The following is a 22,698-nucleotide window of genomic DNA, read 5'->3' on the forward strand; positions in this document are numbered from 1 at the left end:
TGTGTGTGTGTTTTATTTTAGGTAAAATACAGTATAAAAGAGAAAAATGAAGGTGAATACTAAGTGTTGTCTAAATGCAACCAATGTTATTGAATAAAGCCAATCCATATTCTACACAGGTATGACATCAAAGATGATTACACACTGAGAATTAAAAAGGCAATGAGTACAGATGAAGGCACCTATATGTGTATTGCGGAGAATCGGGTTGGAAAAGTAGAAGCTTCTGCTACCCTCACAGTCCGAGGTAAGAGACTTAAGATGTGAAATATAACTGAACTAACAGACTAATATTTGGTTAAATTGGTAAGTGAACTCATAATCAAAATAATAGCATGCACTGTTTTATTAGTACATAAAATGCCTGGATTTTGTGTCCTCTCCATTTTTAATTGAAATAAAATTACTTTCAAATTTGGATTTGAAAGGATGTGCATTTGAAGTGATTAATTTTTATTTAATAAATAACAGCTAACAGTTTAAAATTAAATCTGAAAAATAAAAAAGATGTACACTAATCTTTTGTGTTTCCATTGTTTTGATCTAATTACAGCTTTTAAATGTCACTAGTTTCAAAGATACTCAGTTTTCTGTTTACTAGATTGTCACTTTATACTAGGAGACAATTTTCTTGAAATTCTTTTTCATTTCAGCATTCAAAAAGCAATCTGAAAAAAAAAAAACAAAAACCTAACACTGCTTCCAAAGGTGGAAAATGGATACAAAGGAACTCCCACGTTGAGGAAATCTGATTTAGAGAGTGATTTGTGAAGTCCGTTGGCCTTAAATAATTGAAATAGTCAGTGCTGCTCCTGTATTAGCTTTCACTTTCTGGGTGTCATGCACTTTCTCAGTCATGGAATAATTTCCATTTATAGACTCCCTGCCATTGCTTATAAGGGAAAGAAAGCATTACTTAACCCTACAGTGAGCTAGAATGAATTAAGCGTCTTCCTGGCGGTGCATGTTGATCCACAGGAGTAAATTATATAGCCCAAGGTACCAAATAGTACGTGTGCACAGCTACACTTACCTTTGCCAAATAGATATTACCCATGGCATTGTGTACACTCACAGGACTTAACAGAGATCAGCAAGTACATCCATTGCTCAGTCTTTCAGCCTTTCATCCCTCAGCTGATGCCTCCTCCTCCCATCACTCTCAATAAAGAAGTTTGACTGCAAGTTTACATCCATGTCTCAGTTGTATTTCACTTTGTCTAGTCAGACCTCAGCCTTGTGCAGTTTTACTTGCAGTTTACACAAGATTAGGTGAAAGGCTTGGAAGAATTTGGATTGGCAAGAAGTATGTGAGGGACTCTCAGACTGGTCTTCTATCTGGTAAGAAAAATGATTTTTGCATGATGTATAATTTGGGCTTCCCTTGCGGCTCAGATGGTAAAGAATCTGCCAGCAATGCAGGAGACCCAGGTTCGATACTTGGGTCGGGAAGATCCCCTGGAGGAGGAAATGGTAACCCACTCCAGTATTCTTGCCTGGAAAATTCCATGGACAGAGGAGCCAGGGGTCGCAGAGAGTCAGGCATGACTGAGCAACTAACACACATTATTTGGGCATCATATCATTAAAAAAAAACAAAAACTTATCTTCCTCCAGGTAATTATTAGGAGACATTCTGAATGTTTAGATGATTCTGGATACCTAGAAAAATATTGGTGATTTCCAAACTTCTTAATCACTCTGTTCCTCTTCCACTTAATTCATTTTCCTCCTTCCAGACATTCTAGGTTGGACTTAGATGCAGAATAAATTTAAACAAAATTGGCAAGCCAGTTGTTTAAAAATATTTTCATTTCTTTAAAAAGCTATGGACATACACCAATCAAATATATATATACATATACTGATAATATATGAGGAAAATCTGAAAGCCTTTGTAAGCCTCTTCACTATGGTTAATCTACATTTTCTGGTAGATAATATGTATATGTATATATATTTATTTGCTTTTATCTAGTCAGCCCTTTGCAAAAGCAATTCACCTGACCATATTTCCCCTGAAGTTTGTTTGTTTACTTTTTCTGAAGTAAGTGGAAAAAATAAACAACTCACCAAGAAATGTTCTAGTCAAAAAATATTTGGTGACCAAACAAATGGTGAGAAATGTGAGGAGTTGTTTGTTTATAGAAGCAAGAGGGTTCCTTTTATACTTGAATGCTTGGATGAATGAGATTTGAAGTGGTCTGTTCACTTTAAGATACTTCCCCAGCTAATTATTTTCATAATTTGTTGAAAGTTTCAGATTTACTATTTCATTTAGCAAAGCCTGCTCCTCCTCAGTGGATGTTTGAAGCTAATGTACAAAACAGATAGGAAGAGTTGTTTGTTCTCAATAGGACTTTTTTTAAAAGCAGCAAACCTTAATGATCTCTCCCCTGATGTGTGTCCTAAAGATGCATTAGAGAGTTTAATCTATTTGGTATTTATTTTCATCTGACTAATGTGTCAAAAACAGGGTTAAAGAATAAAAATCCCCATAATATAATAGACTGTGGAGTAAAAATTATTTAAAAACATTAGGAAAAGCGGTTGGGATTTCTCATGCTAAGAGGTTAACAGGGAAAAAAAAAACCATTATCTGCAGCTTAGTATTTTACACTCATTTTTCCATGCACGTAAATGAAACGTTCAACCCTTCTCTGGATTGTTTTATCAGAACAGGGTCAACTGACCAAAGAGGGCCACATCCATTTTCATCCATTTAACGCAAGGACACAGTTTAGTATAATTTGCTGATTTTGAAAACATCCACTGCTGTTTGTTTTTTCCCCCTCAGGATGAAATGTTGCTTTGTGACAAAGACAATAAGTTTTATTGTGATGTTTCTGCTGAAATTTTATCATGATATTTACTTTATCCAATTTTGGAAAAGAAAAAGAAAGAAAGTTTTATAATCAAAATTTTAAACAGACTTACTCAGTTGTTTTCCACTTCAGAAATATGGTGAAAATAGACTATAAAATTAAACATAATAGCAAGTAGTTCTCTTTGCTGACCGGACAAACATAAAATTAGAAAGATATTTCTAGACAACAGTAAGCCTCCTGATATTTATATTCTTATCAAGTAATTCACGGTCTGATAGAACATTTGAACGTGGCTCCAAAATAAGTGAACACAAACTGCATATTTGTAAACACGTTTTTCCCATTTTTTTAATTGCTTAAGTTGGCTTCGCCTAAACAAGGCTTATTAGGAAAACTTGAACAATTTCAAAAACTATTTCTAGAGCACTAAAGTTCTAATTTTCTTGGAATTACCTGAGACTAAATGAAACAGAAATGTATTTTCTTTCTTTAAACATGATTTCTTACCATTTCTTTTTTCTTTTGTCTCTTTAGACTCAAAATGGCTTTTTGTTTCTAAAGGAAACATTATGTTTCAGATTCAAAAGTGGCACCTGAAAAATAAAATTCAAAAATTAGAAACTAAGTTCTTTTTCTAGTACACATTTGCAAAACTGAGAACTCTTATTCGTTAGAATAAGGCACAAATTTATTTTTTTTTTCTTTTTTAACTTACAATATTGTATTGGTTTTGCCATATATCAACATGAATCCTGTATACAAGACAGCAAAAGAGTCACTGATGGATAGAACAGTCTTTTGGCACAAATTTATTGTTAGTCTGTTGTGTTTTTAGTTGTTATTGTTGTGTGCCCCTCCGAAAAAAGAAAGAAATTATTGTGTAGAGTTCAGCTTACTTTCATCCTCTTGCTGTAGTAAATCCTCTATAGACTCTAGGACACGCTAAGAGTTTCACCAAGCTGAACTTTCACCAAGCTGAATTTTCATGCAGTTGCTATAATTGCTTTATTCTTCTTTGAATGGTCTTCCCCCCTTTAATTGTGAATATCCTAAGACCATGAATCTAATAGAGAAGAAGTTCCAGAACAGTTTCAAAGATTCCACAGAGCTAGAATTGTGATGTATTTGTCGAGTGAGTGAATGAATGTCTGTAGATATGGTTTCAATGGCTGTATCTGTCTCACCATGCCCAAGAAGAAATCAAGACAAAACTACTCACAAGTTTGAGGGTTACATTGTGTTTGCACTAGAGCTTTATCCACTGGGATATGAGTGAAGCACTTGTTTGTTGAATAAATTTATATTTTGAAATGTAAGTTTTCATAAAAGTTCAAATGCTACTAAATTGATTTCTTCTTCCTTTGAATAATGGGGCCATATGTTTTATATTTGCCTATTGCTTTTATACAAAGTGGTTTACTATCTAAATTGACTTGGCAATATTCTTTTTACAGAAGGTATTATTAAGCCCATGTGTGTTTCTTTCAATTTCTGTGCATTTATAAAAGGGGTAGCCTATTTCAACTGATTTTAGTGATTGAAAGTTATGGAATAATAAAAAATAATAATTTGTTGAAGCAGCAGTTTGAAAGCCATTCTCTGTGTGAACAAGAATCAATTTGTCAGTCATTGTTTCCTGCCCTCTGCCAAAAAAAGAAAAGAGCTTAACAGTGGTTAGAGAGCTCCTCAGTTGAAATCTCTAAGGATGTTCCAACCTATTTGTTATATTTTCATCCACCCTGTCCACGGATGAAAAGTGATGTGATCTTAACTTATTACTGGCTGAAAAGCAGCGTCAGGGGCTTTTTCTGTAGTCCCTGTAATGGTTCTGACTAACCATGCTTAAAATCCAATTGCTATTTAAATCAGACAGTGAGGCCTTCTTTTATTGACATGACATTTGCTAGTCTGTGACTTGAATAGTTATATTCATCAGGTTCTTAACTTTGGGATAACACAAGGCTGTTAAAAAGATCTTTGAAATAATAACTGTAGTAAGTGATAATGATGATAAGACCTCATGTATAATATCTGTCAAATTGCTTAGAGTTAATCTCAGCATGCAAAGTAATTGTTTTCTTAGACTTGTATTTATAATGTTCAGTTTTTATCAAGCTAGGACATCATGTTCATACTTGAATAATGACACTAGAAATCACCCTACTGTCCATACTTAAATGTAACATTACACATCATGCATTCTGATAATTTTCTTTTCTTTCTTTTTTTTTAATTTCTTTTTTATGTTTTCACCACACCATTGTAATGTCTACAGCTCGCCCTGTGGGTAAGTAGCCATCCTTCTATCCATTTCGCATGGCTTTGTATAATGCTTCATAGCTCATACATATTAGGATATGACAGATTGAAATACATGTGTTCACCCTTGTTAAAATATTACTTGAAGGACTGTCTGCTGTAAAAGTTGCTTCTGACTTTTTCATCACTGTACTAAGCCATGTAGTTACTTTTTATTACTCTGCAATTAATAGGTAAAATTTTCATGTAAAAGAATATGTGAATGGTGAATATTATATACTGCTAACTTTTCTTGAGAAAATTACACTTCAGTTTTCTTGCGTGAGTCAAATCATTATGTTTGATATTTGTTAAGATGAAAGATTATGAACTAGATTAAGAAGTTTTATTATTTTATGCACATATATTTTAAGCTGCTTGGAGTCTCCGCTTTGTAAGGGTTATTTTTTACTGCTGCACACTTTTATCTGCATGCCACTTAAACAAACTTTAGTAGAATGCTTCAAGTTATTGTAAGTCGATGCTTACACCTAGAAGAAAATGGAGTGATGATCTGTGTTCTTTGGCATGAAAAATTAATTGACTATATCATTCTTCATTTGGCTTTGCAAAACTGAAATTAACAGCTTGTGCTTGCATTAATTTAAGTGGTAATTATTTTTAAACAGAGATAAAATATTTTTTAATAAACTTTCTGCATTTCTTTTAAAGTTTAGCTTAACCTATCAAGAAATGTGTTTGAATAAAAAAAATCTTGGTAATTGTGTTAAAAGTAAATAGATAGATATATGCTTAAATGGATTGCTTCTTTAATATACCAAGAGGTACTTTAATAAGTTTTTCAATTTGACAGAGCTATATATCTTGGTCACCCAACTTCAAAAGCTTCGTTAATATACTGGCTTGACATTATTAACATTTGGTATACAGTCATCCAGATTCATAACCTTTTTCCCCCATTGGTTGAAACATTCACAGACATTATTGTTATGTAATATCTTCTTATATAGATAGCAAATACAGTAAAGAGAACTTTGGCTTCCTAATCTGAATTTCTGTTCTGCTATTTCCAAGCAGAACTTCATTTGTCAGTTATTCAACATTCCTAATCCCCAGTCACTTCCTGTATAAAATTGAGAGAAAAGTCCTTACTTATCAGAACTAATGTAGGAATAAATTGAATTCAAGATTGACCATATATGTGAAAAGTTTTGTATGTCAACATTGGTTAACACATTTCTATTTTCTGAGACATATTATTTCACATTTCAGTATTTCTGGAATATATTTATGGCTTATCATTAATTTCAACATAAACCATAGACATTTTTTCCTTAAAACACCATTTAATTGATCATACTTTTTACAACTGATACTTTCAGAAGGTTAAGGAATATATTATAGTTTTTGCATTTGCAAGAATTCATATAGATAGAAAAAAAAAGAATTCATATTGATAAGTTTACATATTTATGGTATGACATCAAAAATTAAGAAGTGGGAAAGAATAAAATAATAACCTTACAAATTAACAGGAAAAATCACATTAAATTATAGATCTTTGTATATAAAAATTTTATGCCAATAAACCATGACCACTTGATCTATATTATTTTGCAAGTTCCCAAAACATAGAACAATATGTTAATAATTTTCAGTATATAAAAACTCTTGAATAAAAATACATTGATTAGAAAATATGATGTATGCAGGGTATTAGATGTATTTGTAACCTACAAAACAATTCAAAATTTATTTCTGTTTTTATTCTTTTTCAAAATGATTTCTTAAATTCCCATTGGACAGGAACTAAAGAATAGCTTCTTGACACATTGTACTTTATTCTGGGAAAGTCTGTCATTTCATAAATCTTTCTTGAATGACATGACAGTGTTCAGAGATATGAAGAACTATACTTTAAACTTGACAACTACTATTAATTTGGGAAACTGAATGTTTGATATGCTTTTATTGGATCACCAAAGAAGACTGATAATGAGGAAATTATTTGCTTTTTCTTTGCATCAATTTTTTACATCAATTTTAATTCAAGAATTATAGATATGGCAACTTTTATTGTAAGGTTAGAAGATACAAATTAAGTAAAATCTTGAATTAAACATTCAGATGCTAGAAAACTACATTATTAATATTTGTTAATAGACTAAATGTCTTTTAACTTTGAAAGTCTTAGCAGTAGCATAAACAGTGTTCTACAAAGTAGAAACCACAGAAAGCAGAGGAAAATCCATCTTCGATGCTAGTATAAACTGTGTGAAGAAATATGTACCAAATGTATAAGATTTAGAGAAAATTCAGTGGGTAGTTCCTATCTAAAGCTTTTAAAAGAAAATTAGAAATATATGCAGATTCTGGAATACTTATAGATTCAGAAATCAATCATTACATTCCATACCAGATGAAGCTTGGTAGTCTGGGGGGAAAACCCTTTTAGAAATCATTGTAAACTTCCAAACTGGGTAACTCTTATAAGCTGCATATGAGTCAAAGAATTGGAAACTCTATGCAATTTACAGTGGGAATAAACACCTTCTTTGCTGTACTTTTGAGAGGATGAGAAACACTCTTGAGTTTGAGGATCTTCAATGTGAAAAATCTTACTGAAAGCAAACAATCACATAAGTGCCAACCGAAGAAAGTGTTCTCAGATTTCACTTCTCATGTGCATTGTCATCAACACCTCCAAGAGTCCTGGAATCTAACTTCCTTAGTTATCTTTACCACAGAATCTCGACAAATGCCACTTTAGTCATTAAAAATCCACCAGCCCATTCTGTGATGTTGACTTTTCTCTGTCCCAACGGCATTTTTTATATGAGAAGAAAAAGTACATCCTAGGGCATAGTTAAGTCTGAATGTTGAAATATTCATTTGTTTGTTTGGAAAACTCTTATGATGAGGGAACTAACAGAAGACAAGGTTCTAAATAGGGATAAATATCTTGCTTCCTATGCCCATCTGTCTTATTTTCTATTGGAAGTCTTTCCCAAGCTTAAAAATAAAAAAGAACATCTATTTTGGAGATGGGCAACACATTTTTTTCCTAGCAGCAACTCAAAACATGATGAGTAATTTGGAAAAGAACTGTCAAATCTACCAGCTGCCTTGCATGTGATGGTGAGGCCTGCTTCGTTTTGTGTCTTATGTACCATCTGCCACATACTGATTGCCTCCAGTATGGAAACGAAAAGCTGGGTATATCAGGTGAAACTCATTTCACATCAAAAACAAATTGACAATACACAACATTATAGAAACTTACAATTATTTCCTAATTTAGTAACTCAAAAGTATGTTTCTTTCTATAGAATATAATTGGCCACACAGGAGTGTGTAAGTATGCTGCTGCTGCTGCTGAGTCGCTTCAGTCATGTCCGACTCTGTGCGACCCCATAGACGGCAGCCCACCAGGCTCCACCGTCCCTGGGATAGGCATGTAAACGTTTCGGGCAAAATTCCCATCTTTTATTATTATTATTTTGAAGATGCAGCCACTGTTTAAACAGAAATCTTTTGGGACATATTTTTTCAATCTTTGTTTAAACACAAAAATTAACATAACCTCATTTTAGAAAGTTCTGTTTCAAGTTGAAGTGGAGTTTTTTCTTTCCTATAACATGCTCTGAAGCATTTTATTGAGGCCACTAAAAAGTCCAATAAAAAGTGAGTGCCTGGAAAAATTCATTCAGAAAATATTATGCTATAAAGCAGATACTACTTTAAAAATAATACAACTGGTTTTTCAACACATCCACCCTCCACCCCACCTTGAAATTTGGAAAACTATGTGCAGGATATAATTTAACTTAATAATGGAAATATTACAGTTTTTTTTTTTTTAAATCAGTAACTAGATAGATACTATATATGAATCCTCTCATGTCAAGGTCAGCTTTTCTGCAAAAGACCTCCCAAGCATCTCTTAGGAGGAAACCTCTGGTGGCTCAGAGGTTAAAGCGTCTGCCTGGAATGCGGGAGACCTGGGTTTGATCCCTGGGTCGGGAAAATCCCCTGGAGAAAGAAATGTCAACCCACTCCAGTACTCTTGCCTGGAGAATCCCATGGAGGGAGGAGCCTGGTAGGCTACAGTCCATGGGGTCACAAACAGTCGGACAGGACTAAACGACTTCACTTTCTTTCTTTCTATACTTGTATTCTCTGCAGCCTTTCTTCTTTGGACAAGCTGTTACCCCAAGACCTGAAGTGATCATCTCTCTCCTAGGAGCCCTTAATGTGTCCTGCACCTGGCACTAATTAGCTACTTTATGCAGACTCCCATTTAATTTTTATTAAGTATCACATTTTTCATGGCTCCATATGTTTTGATTAAATAGTAGGTTAAAAATGCATTCAATTGTGTATATTCTAACAGTGTTCCCATGATGTGAAACATTTAAAATATCTTTAGCTAATGCTAATTTTTAAAGTGAAAAATCAAGTCCTGGTTACTTCTCATGCTTGGTTGGTCACTTGATTCTTTTGGAAGCATCTTTTGTGTTTGACAATGTCTGTTCAATGCCTCTAATTTGAAGGGTAGGTATAAATTTATTGAGTCATTTTTTTCTCAGACTTTCAATTGTCTTCATATTGAATAATTCTGTAGTGAAATTCAAGGTTCACAAAATATTTTTATCCTCAGTGGGATACCCTTTTATGAATACTAATATGAATATCAATATATTCCCTTCTTTCAGTAAGTTTGCTGGGTTATACCTTGAGCCTGATCACCTGTGTCTAATGTTCCTGGAACAGCACAACCCCTTAAATCTACAGATTCATGTTTTAATTTACTTTATTTAAATATGATTTCTTCTGTTTTATCTCTGGGTATTTTTCCTTTCTCAGTTCTTTTCCTCAAATACATCAGTTATATTGGCTTTCCTTTGTCTCAATTCCATATTTGTTAACTTATCTATAATAATTTTGACATTATCATTTTTCATATTGTTTGATTTCTTAATGCCTATTTATCACCTTCCTTTTTCAGTTGCAGTTATCATTTTCCTATTTCTCAATTATATGTCTTTAAATTTTGTTAATTTCCTTGATAAGCTTGAACAAAGCATTCTTCTCCACTTGTCTTTTAGCCCCTTAACCTCTTGAGATTTTTGTTTGTGTCTTTTTTTTAAGAGTGACCCTGTTGTATATAATTCTATTTAGACTACAAACAGCTATTTATTCTAAAGTATTTCTCTGTTCCCTTATGTTATATTTGGAAGATATAGATATTTATCTCCCTTTGACTAATGATTATGTTATTTTCTGTCATTCATTAGAGAAGTAATTAGTTAATATAAGTTTATTGTTTTATTTAGTTTTGCATAAATCTCTTTTAGTCCCTATTTGATTAACCATCTAGTTAATGGCTAAAAACTAGAGTTTGCATGTTTGGAGAAGAGAAAGTGAAAAGTATCAGGGTCATTCAGTAACCTCTACTTAGACTCTTATCTTGAATATTTTCTCAAAAACATGTTACTTTCCTCTTGGTATGCTAATGATTTTAGTAATACAGAACAGACCACTTTACGTTGCTGCTGCTAAGTCGCTTCAGTCGTGTCCAACTCTGTGCGACCCCATAGATGGCAGCCCACCAGGCTTCCCTGTCCCTGGGATTCTCCAGGCAAGAACACTGGAGTGGGTTGCTGTTTCCTTCTCCAATACATGAAAGTGAAAAGTGAAAGTGAAGTCACTTCAGTTGTGTCCGACTCTGTGCGGCCCCATAGATGGCAGCCCACCAGGCTCCCCTGTCCCTGGGATTCTCCAGGCAAGAACACTGGAGTGGGGTTCCATTGCCTTCTCCGCCACTTTAGGTTACCAGCTCCCTATATTCTATATAAAACCCTCTTCATCTTCCTTCATACTTCCTGCTTTGTAATGAATTGCTTTTTAGGCATACTAGTTTTTCCACAGCTATGTAACAAGTGCCCACAGATTGAGGGACTTAAACAGCACCCTTTTTAAAAAATTTATTGATTTTAATTTGAGGCTAGTTACCTTACAATATTGTAGTGGTTTTTGCCATACATTGACATGAATCGGCCATGGGTGTACATGTGTCCCCTCGTCCTGAACCCCCTTCCACTTCCCTCTCATCCCATCCCTCTAGGTTGCCCCAGTGCACCAGCTTTGAGGGCCCTGCTTCATGCATCATATTTGTGTTTTCCTCTAGCAGTTTTATAGTTTCTGCTCTTATGTTTAGACCTTTCATCCATTTTGATTTTATTTTTGTGTATGGTGTTAGAAAGTGTTCTAATTTCATTCTTTTACAAGTGGTTGACCAGTTTTCCCAGCACAACTTGTTAAAGAGATTGTCTTTTCTCCATTGTATATTCTTGCCTCCTTTGTCAAAGAGAAGGTGTCCATAGGTGCATAGATTTATCTCTGGGCTTTCTCTTTTGTTCCATTGATCTGTATTTCTGTCTTTAAACAGCACCCATTTTTTAGGCCACAGTTTTGTAGCTCAATCAGACTCAACTCAGTCCTCTTCTTAGCACCTCATAGGCCAGGTCAAGATGTTGATCAGACTGAGCACTTCTCTGAAGACTCTCCAGAAGAATCCACTTCAGAATTCATGGAGGTTATTGGCAGTATTAAGTTCTTTGTAGCTGTAGCATCGATATCACCATCTTCTTGTGTGCTGCCAGCCAGAAGCTGCTCGCAGTTTGCTTGCTGACCTTTGCACGTGGTTACCACAGCCTTCAAAGTCAGCAGTGACCCCTTGAATCCTTTCAGCTGTAGAAAATCCCCTGATTGAAAGGTCTTTTGTGATTGGGTTACACCCCTAAATTAACCTTAAGGTCCCTAAGACCTATCTTAAGGTCGACTGATTAGTGACCTTAATTACATCTACAAAATCCCTTTTGTCACATAACAATCATGGGAGTAACTTCAGGAAGTGAAGGTAATGGGGGCCACCTTAAACTTTCCCTATCCATAATCGAGTGGGCCTTTTTTTCCTACAGTGCCTTCTCTCCTGACTTGTGAATTTTAGTTGGTTAACTTTGAAGTCGTCTCTCATATTTCCCAAGTCTCCTTCTTAACTCCCAATCTCCTTTTCCCTATCAAGGGATGATGGAATGGGCTCTTGCAGTGTTGACAGATACTTCTTGTGAAATTGGTATTGATAAAGGATTGTGGATTGAGTCTAGTTATTGTTCATTTTCTGTGCTCATTTTCCTCCAGATTCAACCATGATTGGCAAGAGGACTTCATAATTTGTGGTTTGGTGTTATGGTAGTTTTTCCATATTATTCATTTCTTTTGTTGCATTTAATAGAGGAAGGTGGAGCAAAAAGCCTTTATTTCATTCAGTTCAGTTCAGTTCAGTTGCTCAGTCCTGTCTGACTCTCTGCAACCCCATGAATTGCAGCACGCCAGGCCTCCCTGTCCATCACCAACTCCCAGAGTTCACTCAAACTCACATCCATCGAGTCGGTGATGCCATCCAGCCATCTCATCCTCTGTTGTCCCCTTCTCCTCCTGCCCCCAATCCCTCCCAGCATCAGAGTCTTTTCCAATGAGTCAACTCTTCGCATTAGGTAGCCAAAGTATTGAAGTTTCAGCTTTAGCATCATTCCTTCCAAAGAACACCAAGGACTGATCTCCTTTAGAATGGACTGGTTGGATCTCCTTGCAGTCCAAGGGACTCTCAAGAGTCTTCTCCAACAGCACAGTTCAAAAGCATCAATTTTTCAGCACTCAGCTATCTTCACAGTCCAACTCTCACATCCATACATGACCACTGGAAAAACCATAGCCTTGACTAGACAGACATTTGTTGGCAAAGTAATGTCTCTGCTTTTGAATATGCTATCTAGGTTGGTTATAACTTTCCTTCCAAGGAGTAAGTGCCTTTTAATTTTATGGCTGCAGTCACTATCTGCAGTGATTTTGGAGCCCAAAAAATAAAGTCTGACACTGTTTCCACTGTGTTCCCATCTATTTCCCATGAAGTGATGGGACCAGATGCCATGATCTTAGTTTTCTGAATGATATTAACCTAAATATTAAAAATCTTTAATTTTAAACTAATTAATAAAAAACTCATTAATTTTGGAGTCTTTTCAAATAAAAATAAACAGCATGTTTACTTAGTAATTAAAAATAAAGTACTATAAATGTCAAATATCACAGTAATGTAAAAGTCATGTTTGACTGTGACCTCATGGACTGTAGCCCGCCAGGCTCCTCTGTTTATGAAATTCTCCAGGCAAGACTACTGGAGTGGGTTGCCATTCCTTTCAAGGAATCTTCCCAACCCAGGGATCAAACCCAGGTCTCCTGCATTGCAGGCAGACTCTTTACCATCTATACCACCAGGGAGGAGTAGAAACAGTATTATGAGATTAGTATTAGAAAACTTCACTGGCTATTGTCAGAAAGAAATAGCATTAATATGTTAATCACACCTTCTAAGAAAAATTTTCACTTCTATGCTGCTGCTAAGTCACTTCAGTCGTATGACTGTGTGTGACCCCATAGATAGCAGCCTACCAGGCCCCTCCGTCCATGGGATTTTCCAGGCAAGAGTACTGGAGTGGGTTGCCATTGCCTTCACTTCTATAAATTACAATATTTCACTGACAGAAATATACCACCTTATATATTTATATATATATGTCGTAAAATATATATCATGATGTACATTACACCTAAATATTATATGCATGACATTTGAGTTACTACACTACTTTTTTAAATGTATGAAATGTCACTCTAGGGAATACTACATAATTAGATTCATTAAAAATATATAAACTACCAAATTAAATTAAATTAAATTTTGAATTAAAATATGTCTGAATGCCTTTTTAAATATCTCTTATGGCAAACATTACTTCCTAGATTTATTGAGGATATTATTTTCAGCTCCCCTACAAAACTATTAGCTTTTTGTCAATAAGTACATTGTTGTGTTTATCTTTCTGCTGCCTCTAGGTCTAGCACAACATTTACACATGGTAGGGGTATGCCAAGTGTTGGTGCAGTTAATTGATACACACATATGCACACATAGGTAATACTTGCCTAGAAAATGTTTATGCAAGCAGCTTTAAATAGTGCTATAAAAAGATTAAGCAACATTAATGGTAACAGGCCAATCATATAGTCCCCATTCTGCTAGTAGGAGATAAAATACAACAAAAAAGAAGGCACTAATGAGTTAGGATGGTGCCTTACTAAGCGTGTAATTAATGTTATTAAGAAACATTGCAGTTGCATATTAAAATTCCGTTAACTAAGCAGCACTTCAGCATCAGTACATTTGTTCCTTAGCTGCATGTCCCCCCACCCCGCCCTTTTTTTTTTTTTTTCTGATTGGCATCTTCATGCAGTCTTTTTCTAAAAAATGAGATAATGGGATGTGATCAGCCCTCGTGGTTTAGCTGGAGTGCTGACATGACAGTTCTGGCAAGTTGACAGGTTAAGTGAGTGAAAATGGATGTCTTGTCTCACCATTTACACGAAGAGCCTTTTTTAAGCTATAGTTTTCCCTCCTCACCTCCACACTTACAACCTCTTCTACTTGCAATATTGAGGACTCTAGCTTTCCTAGTTAGTATCTAGAGAGGATTTTTTTTTTTTATCACTCCTTTGACTATTTTTCTTCCCCTGGTGAAAATGAGATCTTTTTAAAGAATAATGTAAATATTGTTGTATTTAATAATTCATTTGTTTTAATAGTAATGGTATTTTCCTTGGAAATTAACGGTCTCTTAAAGAAAACAAAATTTTACTGTTTTATTGTATTTTCAGTATTTTAGTCAGGAAAGCACAGTAGAGAAGCAAAGCTACTATTGGTGAAGGACAGAATAATATGGGAAAATGTGATTTTCAAAAATCAGAATTTGTTTAAATTTTTCTCCATTTATAACTTAATTCAAGAGTTCATTAAAATCATATGTTAGATTTTAGGATGATTTCCTATAGGTAATGATTTCCTGTACTTGCCTATAATTGAAGTACAAATCTATTTTAGTAATTTCACATACACTAAAGTGTAAAATGATCTGTAAACATGTCCAGCAAAACACTTTATGTTAACTATTAAATTTACTGCAATATAGAAATATTTAATACCATTAGAGGATTACATTGGACTTGATAAAGTCAGTAAAGCCCATTTACATAGAAAAATACATGGTTCCACCAGCATAAATCCTTCAGTTTAACAAACATTTACCTGATTTTCTAAAGGGGTCAGTGAAGCCAGGTGATGGTAATAGTACATTGGTGCAATCCAGAAAACTTCTGTCTCTAACATAAGGCATGTGTTTTAACCTCTGTGAGGAACAACTTCACCCTCTTCCTTTCTTACCTGCTTTATCTCAAAAGAACAAATCTATCTCTTACTGTCTCTTTTTCTGTTTCAATGCTTTCCCCAACTGTCGGAGACAACGTCAAGTTCCTTTTGTAATGGTGGGACGTCCTGTATTACAACTCTTATCATGTTCCTCACGTTGTATCATGCTTAATTATTTTCATGTAAGTTTCCTCTGGTAGGCAGTAAGTTCCAGAGAACAGAGATCTTAGTACCCTCAGACCCTGACACTAAATAATACCAGTAAATGCTTAAAATAATTAAATGCTATTATATGAGTTAAAGTGCCAACAAACATCTGAATTTATTTCTAGTACAAATTTATTACTTGGGGGCTTCCCGTAAAAAAAAATAAGGTTAAGTACAAAATGTCTGTGGAGTTGTTGTTCAGTCACTCAGTCCTGTCTGACTCTTTGCAACCCCATGGACTGCAGCATGCCAGACAGGCTTCCCTGTCCTTCACCATCTTCCAGAGCTTGCTCAAACTCATGTCCATTGAGTGGGTGATGCCATCCAACCGTCTTGTCCTCTGTCATCCCCTTCTCCTCCTGCCTTCTAGCTTTCCCAGCATCAGGGTCCAGTGAAGCTGTGGTGGAGCTGTTTATTTTAACTCTGTTTTTACATGCTTGCCGATGAGATTTAAATGTGCAAGGTATTTTGAAACAAATGAACTTATCCTTTGCAAGGGCATTCTATTTTTTCTAGATAGTTGTAGAATTATTTCATTTTCTATATTTACATTGCTCATTTTCAAGAAGAAGCATATTATCTGTGACTATAAATTAAAGAGCATGGTTTTAATCACAATCACAAAACATACACATGCTTTTCATTTGCATGTCCCACTTACCACCAAAACTCAGTACCTTTGATGCTCTTTGGACTTGCTTTCCCAGTTACTAAAACAGTCAATTTAGAAGGCCACTTACATTATTTTGTAGTTACATTAGAGAACATGTTTGACTAGCTTCACAGCCTGCTTTAGTCAACAGATTTTGAATGACCATGAGTTACTTTATTTTTCAATATTATATGAACCTACAAAAATTAGTCTTCCCATAATCAATAAATTCCACAACCGTGGTTAAAAAATATAAAGAGTATAGCTGCATAATTGGCACAGGGTTTTACTCACATACAAGGACTGAATGCAGTTGGTACATGCGAGACCTCTCATAGATGGAAAGTAGCATATGAAATCTAAATAGACAAAGTATCTAAAGATTGGGATTTGTGTCATTCAATTTTTTGACCATTTTACTTTCCATATTTATGGAAACAGTAAATAAACCTTTTAGTAGTTTTGCTTTTTCAGTTTGACATTAAAAAAGCATATATATAATGTACATCACATATAGAGAGGTAGATTATTAAATTATTGTTGAAAAAGGCATAGATATTGGTTTTTATTATGGAACAAGAATTTTTAATATTAGTTAGAAGGAAGGCACTAATGAGAAAGAAACCACATCACTCATCTAGAGGGTTTATTGCCATGGACTCAGTAAAAAACTAATTAATTGGAAAGGTACGTAATTTAGCACTTTAATAGTTTATATTTCTTAAAAACAGTGACAAATGAATAAAATGTGATTAAATTGGGTTTATAAAAATGATCATTTTAAATCCTATATCCCTACATTATATTTTTCATTATAAATGCATTGCTTCCCCTGAAATGGATTATGTGTTAATAAGTTTCAAATCAAATATTTTCATGACATTATGCATTTCCAATATTATTAACAGAAGTTCTTTGGAAATCAAGTGAAGTGTTAAATAGTAAAAATTAAATAAAATTAAATAAGTTGAAGGAACAGTCATTTATCAATTAGAAGCCGACCTATTCTGATTACTGAGTAAATATTCAACTCCTGTTTTACATTTCATGTTAATGAAGTGAATTCTTGCTGTTTCTTGGTGGGGCTAAGCCTATTAACTAATTTTTTGTGTGAGAACTTTAGAATTGGTTATTACACAGTACCTGTGTTTTTTTGTATGTTGCTTTTGTCACTCCAGGGTGGCAGCTACTCATTTTACAGTAAGTTTTTGGTGCAGTGGGAATGATGTACAGAAGGGCATATTAAAATCAATTAGGAAATAGTTTCAAACATATTTTCTTTGACATCTCCCCACCCAGATTACTATAAGAATAAAGTAGCTCTTCCCCTTAATTTTCTATTCCAAATTATTCATTTACAGTTCACTATTTGGAGATTTTCCACACCAAATAGAGATACTATATCATTGCACAATAGTAGACAGCACACCTCACCAGTAACAGCTTACAATGGAACAGAACAATGAAGGCACTCAGGCAGTGGGCGCGGGGATAGGGGATAGAGAAATAATACAAGCAAGGGAAAGTACCTTAAAGTGGGAAGAACAGAAGAAAAGTACAAGATTAGAGTGTGTTCAGGTTAATCGTTGTAGACAAGATAGATCAAAGACTAATAGATATCAAGAGGGATTAATCACTAAAACAAGCAAATATGTATGCAAGTGATTGAAAGTAGATTCGTCTGCTGAAATGCTGGAGCTGCTTTGAGCACAGGTGAGCATGCGGATGATAGAACCCTGGGACAGCTGATGGAAGACAAAATGATACACAGAGGAGAGTGATTTACAAGCATGGCAATGGCAAGCAATAGAAAAGGCACTGTAGGTTTTGAATGAAGAATGGCTTAAAATAAGTGTACGTCAGAAAGGTTGTACTTATAAGTAGTACAGAAAGAGCAAGATTATAGATTTTATGTCCTTTAACAATAACAGCAACTATTTAGGAAAAACATGTTATGATTTTAACAATATCATACCATATTGGAAACCATAGCATATAATTTTTACCCTTGTGTTTAGTAATAGATATAAATTGTCAGTCATATGATTTGAAGTGAACCACATGTTTAAGAGGTCCAACTATCAAATGGATCAGAAATCATCTGTCTTCCTATCTATTGGTTTGATCTTTAAAAGCCTTTAATAAGATTCAGTTTACTGGTCTTTACATCATAATGGTAGAAGTTAAGGCATAGAGCTCTGTGAATATTAAATGAGATGATGCCCATGGATGGTTTGACACACCTTCTGACCCTTAATAAGCACTCAATTGATTTTAATTATTGTTATTGTATTAAACAGTTTTCAACTCAGCAAGTCTTTCAAATAAGCAAATGATGAAAGAATGTACATTTCAAATATGCTTTAGAAAATACTGGAATTTCATCAGTAAAAATATTAAATAACAAAAAAAAATTATACCTGAGTGTAAGATACAAAGGTCATAATCTTTATTGTTATGAAATAAGAAGCTTATTCACTCAGGCGCAAAATTATACCTAAAGAAAGAGCTGAAGAGTGTGCCTGTAACTGCCTTGTCACACATTAATGCATGCAACTGCTTCATGACTGTCTCCATGTTCATGTCTGCCATAGAAAGTCATATTTTCCTGTAAAAACAGCTTTGAACATGATATGATTAACCTTTAGGGTCCCCCATCTTGTGTCTCCAAGCCCACTGCATGCTCAGCGCAGGCTTCCTGCTCACGTTTGCCATCTGATTTCCATATCACCCACCCACTCACACCAGCAGGCATTAGCATAACAGAGCTGTAGCGTGACTTTGATTGAAGCCAGCTTGGGCTGAATGTAGTATCAAAGCATAATTTAGCAGAAATCAAATCTAATTTGCTGTGTATTGTATTTAAATTCTCTAAAACACAGTTTTGGGTGAACAGTACCAGACCTCTCATCTTAATTGACCTTTTTATATTTGGATCTACTCTTCTGGAAATCCCCCAATGCACTTTTTGCATGGAGATATTCTTTTAAACCTGTGCATGTGTACTTGAACATTGAATTGTCCCACTGTTTGCTTCATTCCCTTTCTTGTTGCTGCTGAAGCAGTAAGGTATAATCGCTTATAACAGATTAAACAAGTAGGTAGTTACATCATAGTTACATGAGATTTGTCTAATGCTTTGGGTTGTAGAAAAGATCTAAATATGTATTTTATAGTCTTCTGTCTTAGAAATATATAAAAGAATTGCCATTTTTATAACCAGCATATTCTTCTGGAATTTATAACTCTAACTCTTTAATTCATATTTGGGTTTAAATGTGTGTTTTGAATTGTCAGCTTGAGGACCTAATTTTTTTTTTTTTAATATCTAATGAGAGCCGTCATAGAAAATCCATTCTGTGGAGAGTGCACATTGTGCTATTGTGCTTGATAAAATGCCACCTCTCTGCCTCTTCCCTCCCGTTGGTGCCATCAGCCAAGTATTGTCTTTTCAAATCATTTTCAGTGCTACCTGGCAGAAATACTGAAACGGTGATGTGTTATCAGTAGAATTATTGATGCAGTTTTTCCTTTTTAAAACCTCAAAAAGGGACTTTCTGGCAGTCCAGTGGATAAGGATTCACCTTCCAATGTAGCGGGTACGGGTTCGATCTTTGGTTGGAGAGCTGAAATCCCACCTGGCTTGTAGCCCAAAAAACCAAGCATTAAAAAAAAAGAAAACAGTAACAATATTGAAACAGATTCAGTAAAGATTTTTTAAATGGTCCACATCAAAAAAAAAAAAAAATCTAAAAAAAAAAACCCTCAAAAATAAATTCCTTCATCTGATATCCCTTCACAAAAGATTACAATATAGATCTTGGGCAGAGGAAGAGTCTACAGAAGTAAAAGTGATTGATGTAATTTGTTCCAGTGGCTCAACTTCTGATGACAATAAGAAAGGATATACATTTTCAGAGGCTTGAATACTTTTAAAATCTTTTGCTTTGTTAAATGCTTTTATATCTTCAGTTTTAAATTTTAAAAATGAAAATGTGAATCTAGTTTCAAAGAGATTAGTGTGGTTTTAGTTTGAGTGACAAGAAGCAATTTGATTCATTAGAAATACAATGTATTTATAATTTGGAATAAAAAGACAAAATAAACAATTATCACATGAAAGGATATTTCATAGCATGAATAACACAAATGCTGATAGCAATTTTCATTAGTAGTCTTTTAAAATGCAGCACTGGGTAAAAACTCAAGAAACTTTTGATTTCCTGGTCTTTTAGATTATGTCAACAGTGGGAAATATTGTAGAATTTCCTTATCCTTTAAGAGTTCTTACAAAATATTATATTTAATTGCTACTATAAATATAGCAATTATCAAGTGGATTTTCTGTTCCAACTGCCTGAGAGTTTTCAGTTTCATGTCTCCCTTTTCTCTTTTAGGAAGAACATTCTTTCTAATACAGTTGCTAAATCTTTCTTACATAAACATCTTTGAACAGATCTCCATACTTCCTAGGCCAAAATTTAAGCTCCTTTAGTATAAATTATCACACCCTACCTTTATCACTTCTGCCTCTCTTTGTCCCAAGTGACTGGAATCCTTTGCATTTCCTGAACTCTTACTTGTGCTTCAAAACACAATTCAGATGTAGCCATCTCCCAACATCTTTTCTCTTCTTTCCTTAGCATTACTTTGTCTACTGTGTTCTCTTCCAATCTTTTCTCCCCAATGTCCTCTGCATTATTCTGTTATTCAAATCATGCTCTGTGGTATTTGCTTTTATTTGTTTATTTAATTGGAAGTCTCTGCCATAGGCTATGAACAGTTTTTTATTTTGTTTTCTATCTCCTACATCAAGCAGACTATCTCATAGTTTGTAGATAATACATTTTGAAGGAGTAAATAGATGAATCATGTATTTTCCAAAACATGGATAGATAGATGTGGTTATTTGCCAATCCTTATTTTAGGGGTAATATTTTAGCAGCTGTGTTAAAACTGTAGGATCTAGATTCCAAAAGTATTTTGAAAAATCATTCATCCACCCAAAGGTTTTTGAAAGCTTGAAAAATCAAATGCAAGAAGTCTGTAGTTAAATAATTAAAGTACAGATAGTAATTTTACTGAGATAGATGGATGATAGATAAACAGAGTATCAGTTCAGTTCAGTTCAGTTCAGTCGCTCAGTCGTGTCCAACTATTTATGACCCCATGAATCGCAGAACACCAGGCCTCCCTGTCCATCACCAACTCCCAGAGTTCACTCAAACTCATGTCCATCATGTCGGTGATGCAATCCAGCCATCTCATCCTCTGTCGTCCCCTTCTCCTCCTGCCCCCAATCCCTCCCAGCATCAGAGTCTTTTCCAATGAGTCAACTCTTCACATGAGGTTCCCAAAGTACTAGAGTTTCAGCTTTAGCATCATTCCTTCCAAAGAACACTCAGGACTGATCTCCTTGAGGATGGACTGGGTTGGATCTCTTTGCAGTCCAAGGGACTCTCAAGAGTCTTCTCCAGCACCACAGTTCAAAAGCATCAGTTCTTTAGCACTCAGCTTTCTTAATAGTCCAACTCTCACATCCATACATGACTACTGGAAAAAATATAGCTTTAACTAGACGGACCTTTGTTGGCAAAGTAATATGCTGTCTAGGATGGTCGTAGCTTGTCTTCCAAGGAGCAAGCATCTTTTAATTTCATGGCTGCAGTCACTATATGCAGTGATTTTGGAGCCCCCCAAAAATAAAGTCTGTCCCTGTTTCTGTTGTTTCCCCAGATTCTATTTGCCATGAAGTGATGGGACTCGATGCCATGATCTTAGTTTTTTGAGTTTAAGCCAACTTTTTCACTTTCCTCTTTCACTTTGATCAAGAGCTCTTTAGTTCTTCTTTGCTTTCTTTCATAAGGGTGGTATCATCTGCATATCTGAGGTTCTTGATATTTCTACCGGCATTCTTGATTCCAGCTTCTGCTTCATCCAGCCCGGCATTTCACATGATGTACTCTGCATATAAGTTAAATAAGCAGGGTGACAATATACAGCCTTGACATACTCCTTTCCCTGTTTGGAACCAGTCTGTTGTTTCGTGTCCAGTTCTGACTGTTTATTCTTGATCTTCATACAGATTTCACAGGAGGCAAGTCAGGTGGTCTGGTATTTCCATTTCTTGAAGAATTTTGCATAGTCTGTTGTGATCCACACAGTCAAAGGCTTTGGCATAGTCAATAAAGCAGAAGCAAATGATTTTCTGGAACTCTCTTGCTTTTTCGATGATCCAGCAGATGTCGGCAGTTTGATCTCTGGTTCCTCTGCCTTTCTAAATCCAGCTTGAACATCTGGAAGTTCTAAATTCTTACTGTTATTTTACTAGCTAGTTATGAGAGTCAGTTTAGATTATTTCTTGTCCAAAGCAATGCAAATGAACTAATAAGCTGAATATGTGACTTTTATCAAAGACTAAATTTTAC

At 34.8% G+C, this 22,698-nt stretch overlaps 1 protein-coding gene across 9 annotated transcripts in view; it reads left to right on the plus strand.

Moving 5' to 3' along the window:
• ROBO2 (roundabout guidance receptor 2) overlaps positions 1-22,698 on the plus strand; it is a 652,403-nt gene that overhangs the window by 506,587 nt on the left and 123,118 nt on the right. For 6 of the 9 annotated variants that reach the window (XM_061430013.1, XM_061430088.1, XM_061430401.1 and 3 more), the window contains exons 6-7: positions 120-247; positions 5,104-5,115. In XM_061430013.1, coding sequence (XP_061285997.1) covers positions 120-247; positions 5,104-5,115 — 140 coding nt within the window. The remainder of the gene's footprint in view (positions 1-119; positions 248-5,103; positions 5,116-22,698) is intronic. The other 3 variants (XM_061430170.1, XM_061430321.1, XM_061430520.1) reach the window with 1 other exon arrangement.

The sequence above is a fragment of the Bos javanicus genome, chromosome 1 (assembly GCF_032452875.1).
Source record: "Bos javanicus breed banteng chromosome 1, ARS-OSU_banteng_1.0, whole genome shotgun sequence".
NCBI lineage: Eukaryota > Metazoa > Chordata > Mammalia > Artiodactyla > Bovidae > Bos > Bos javanicus.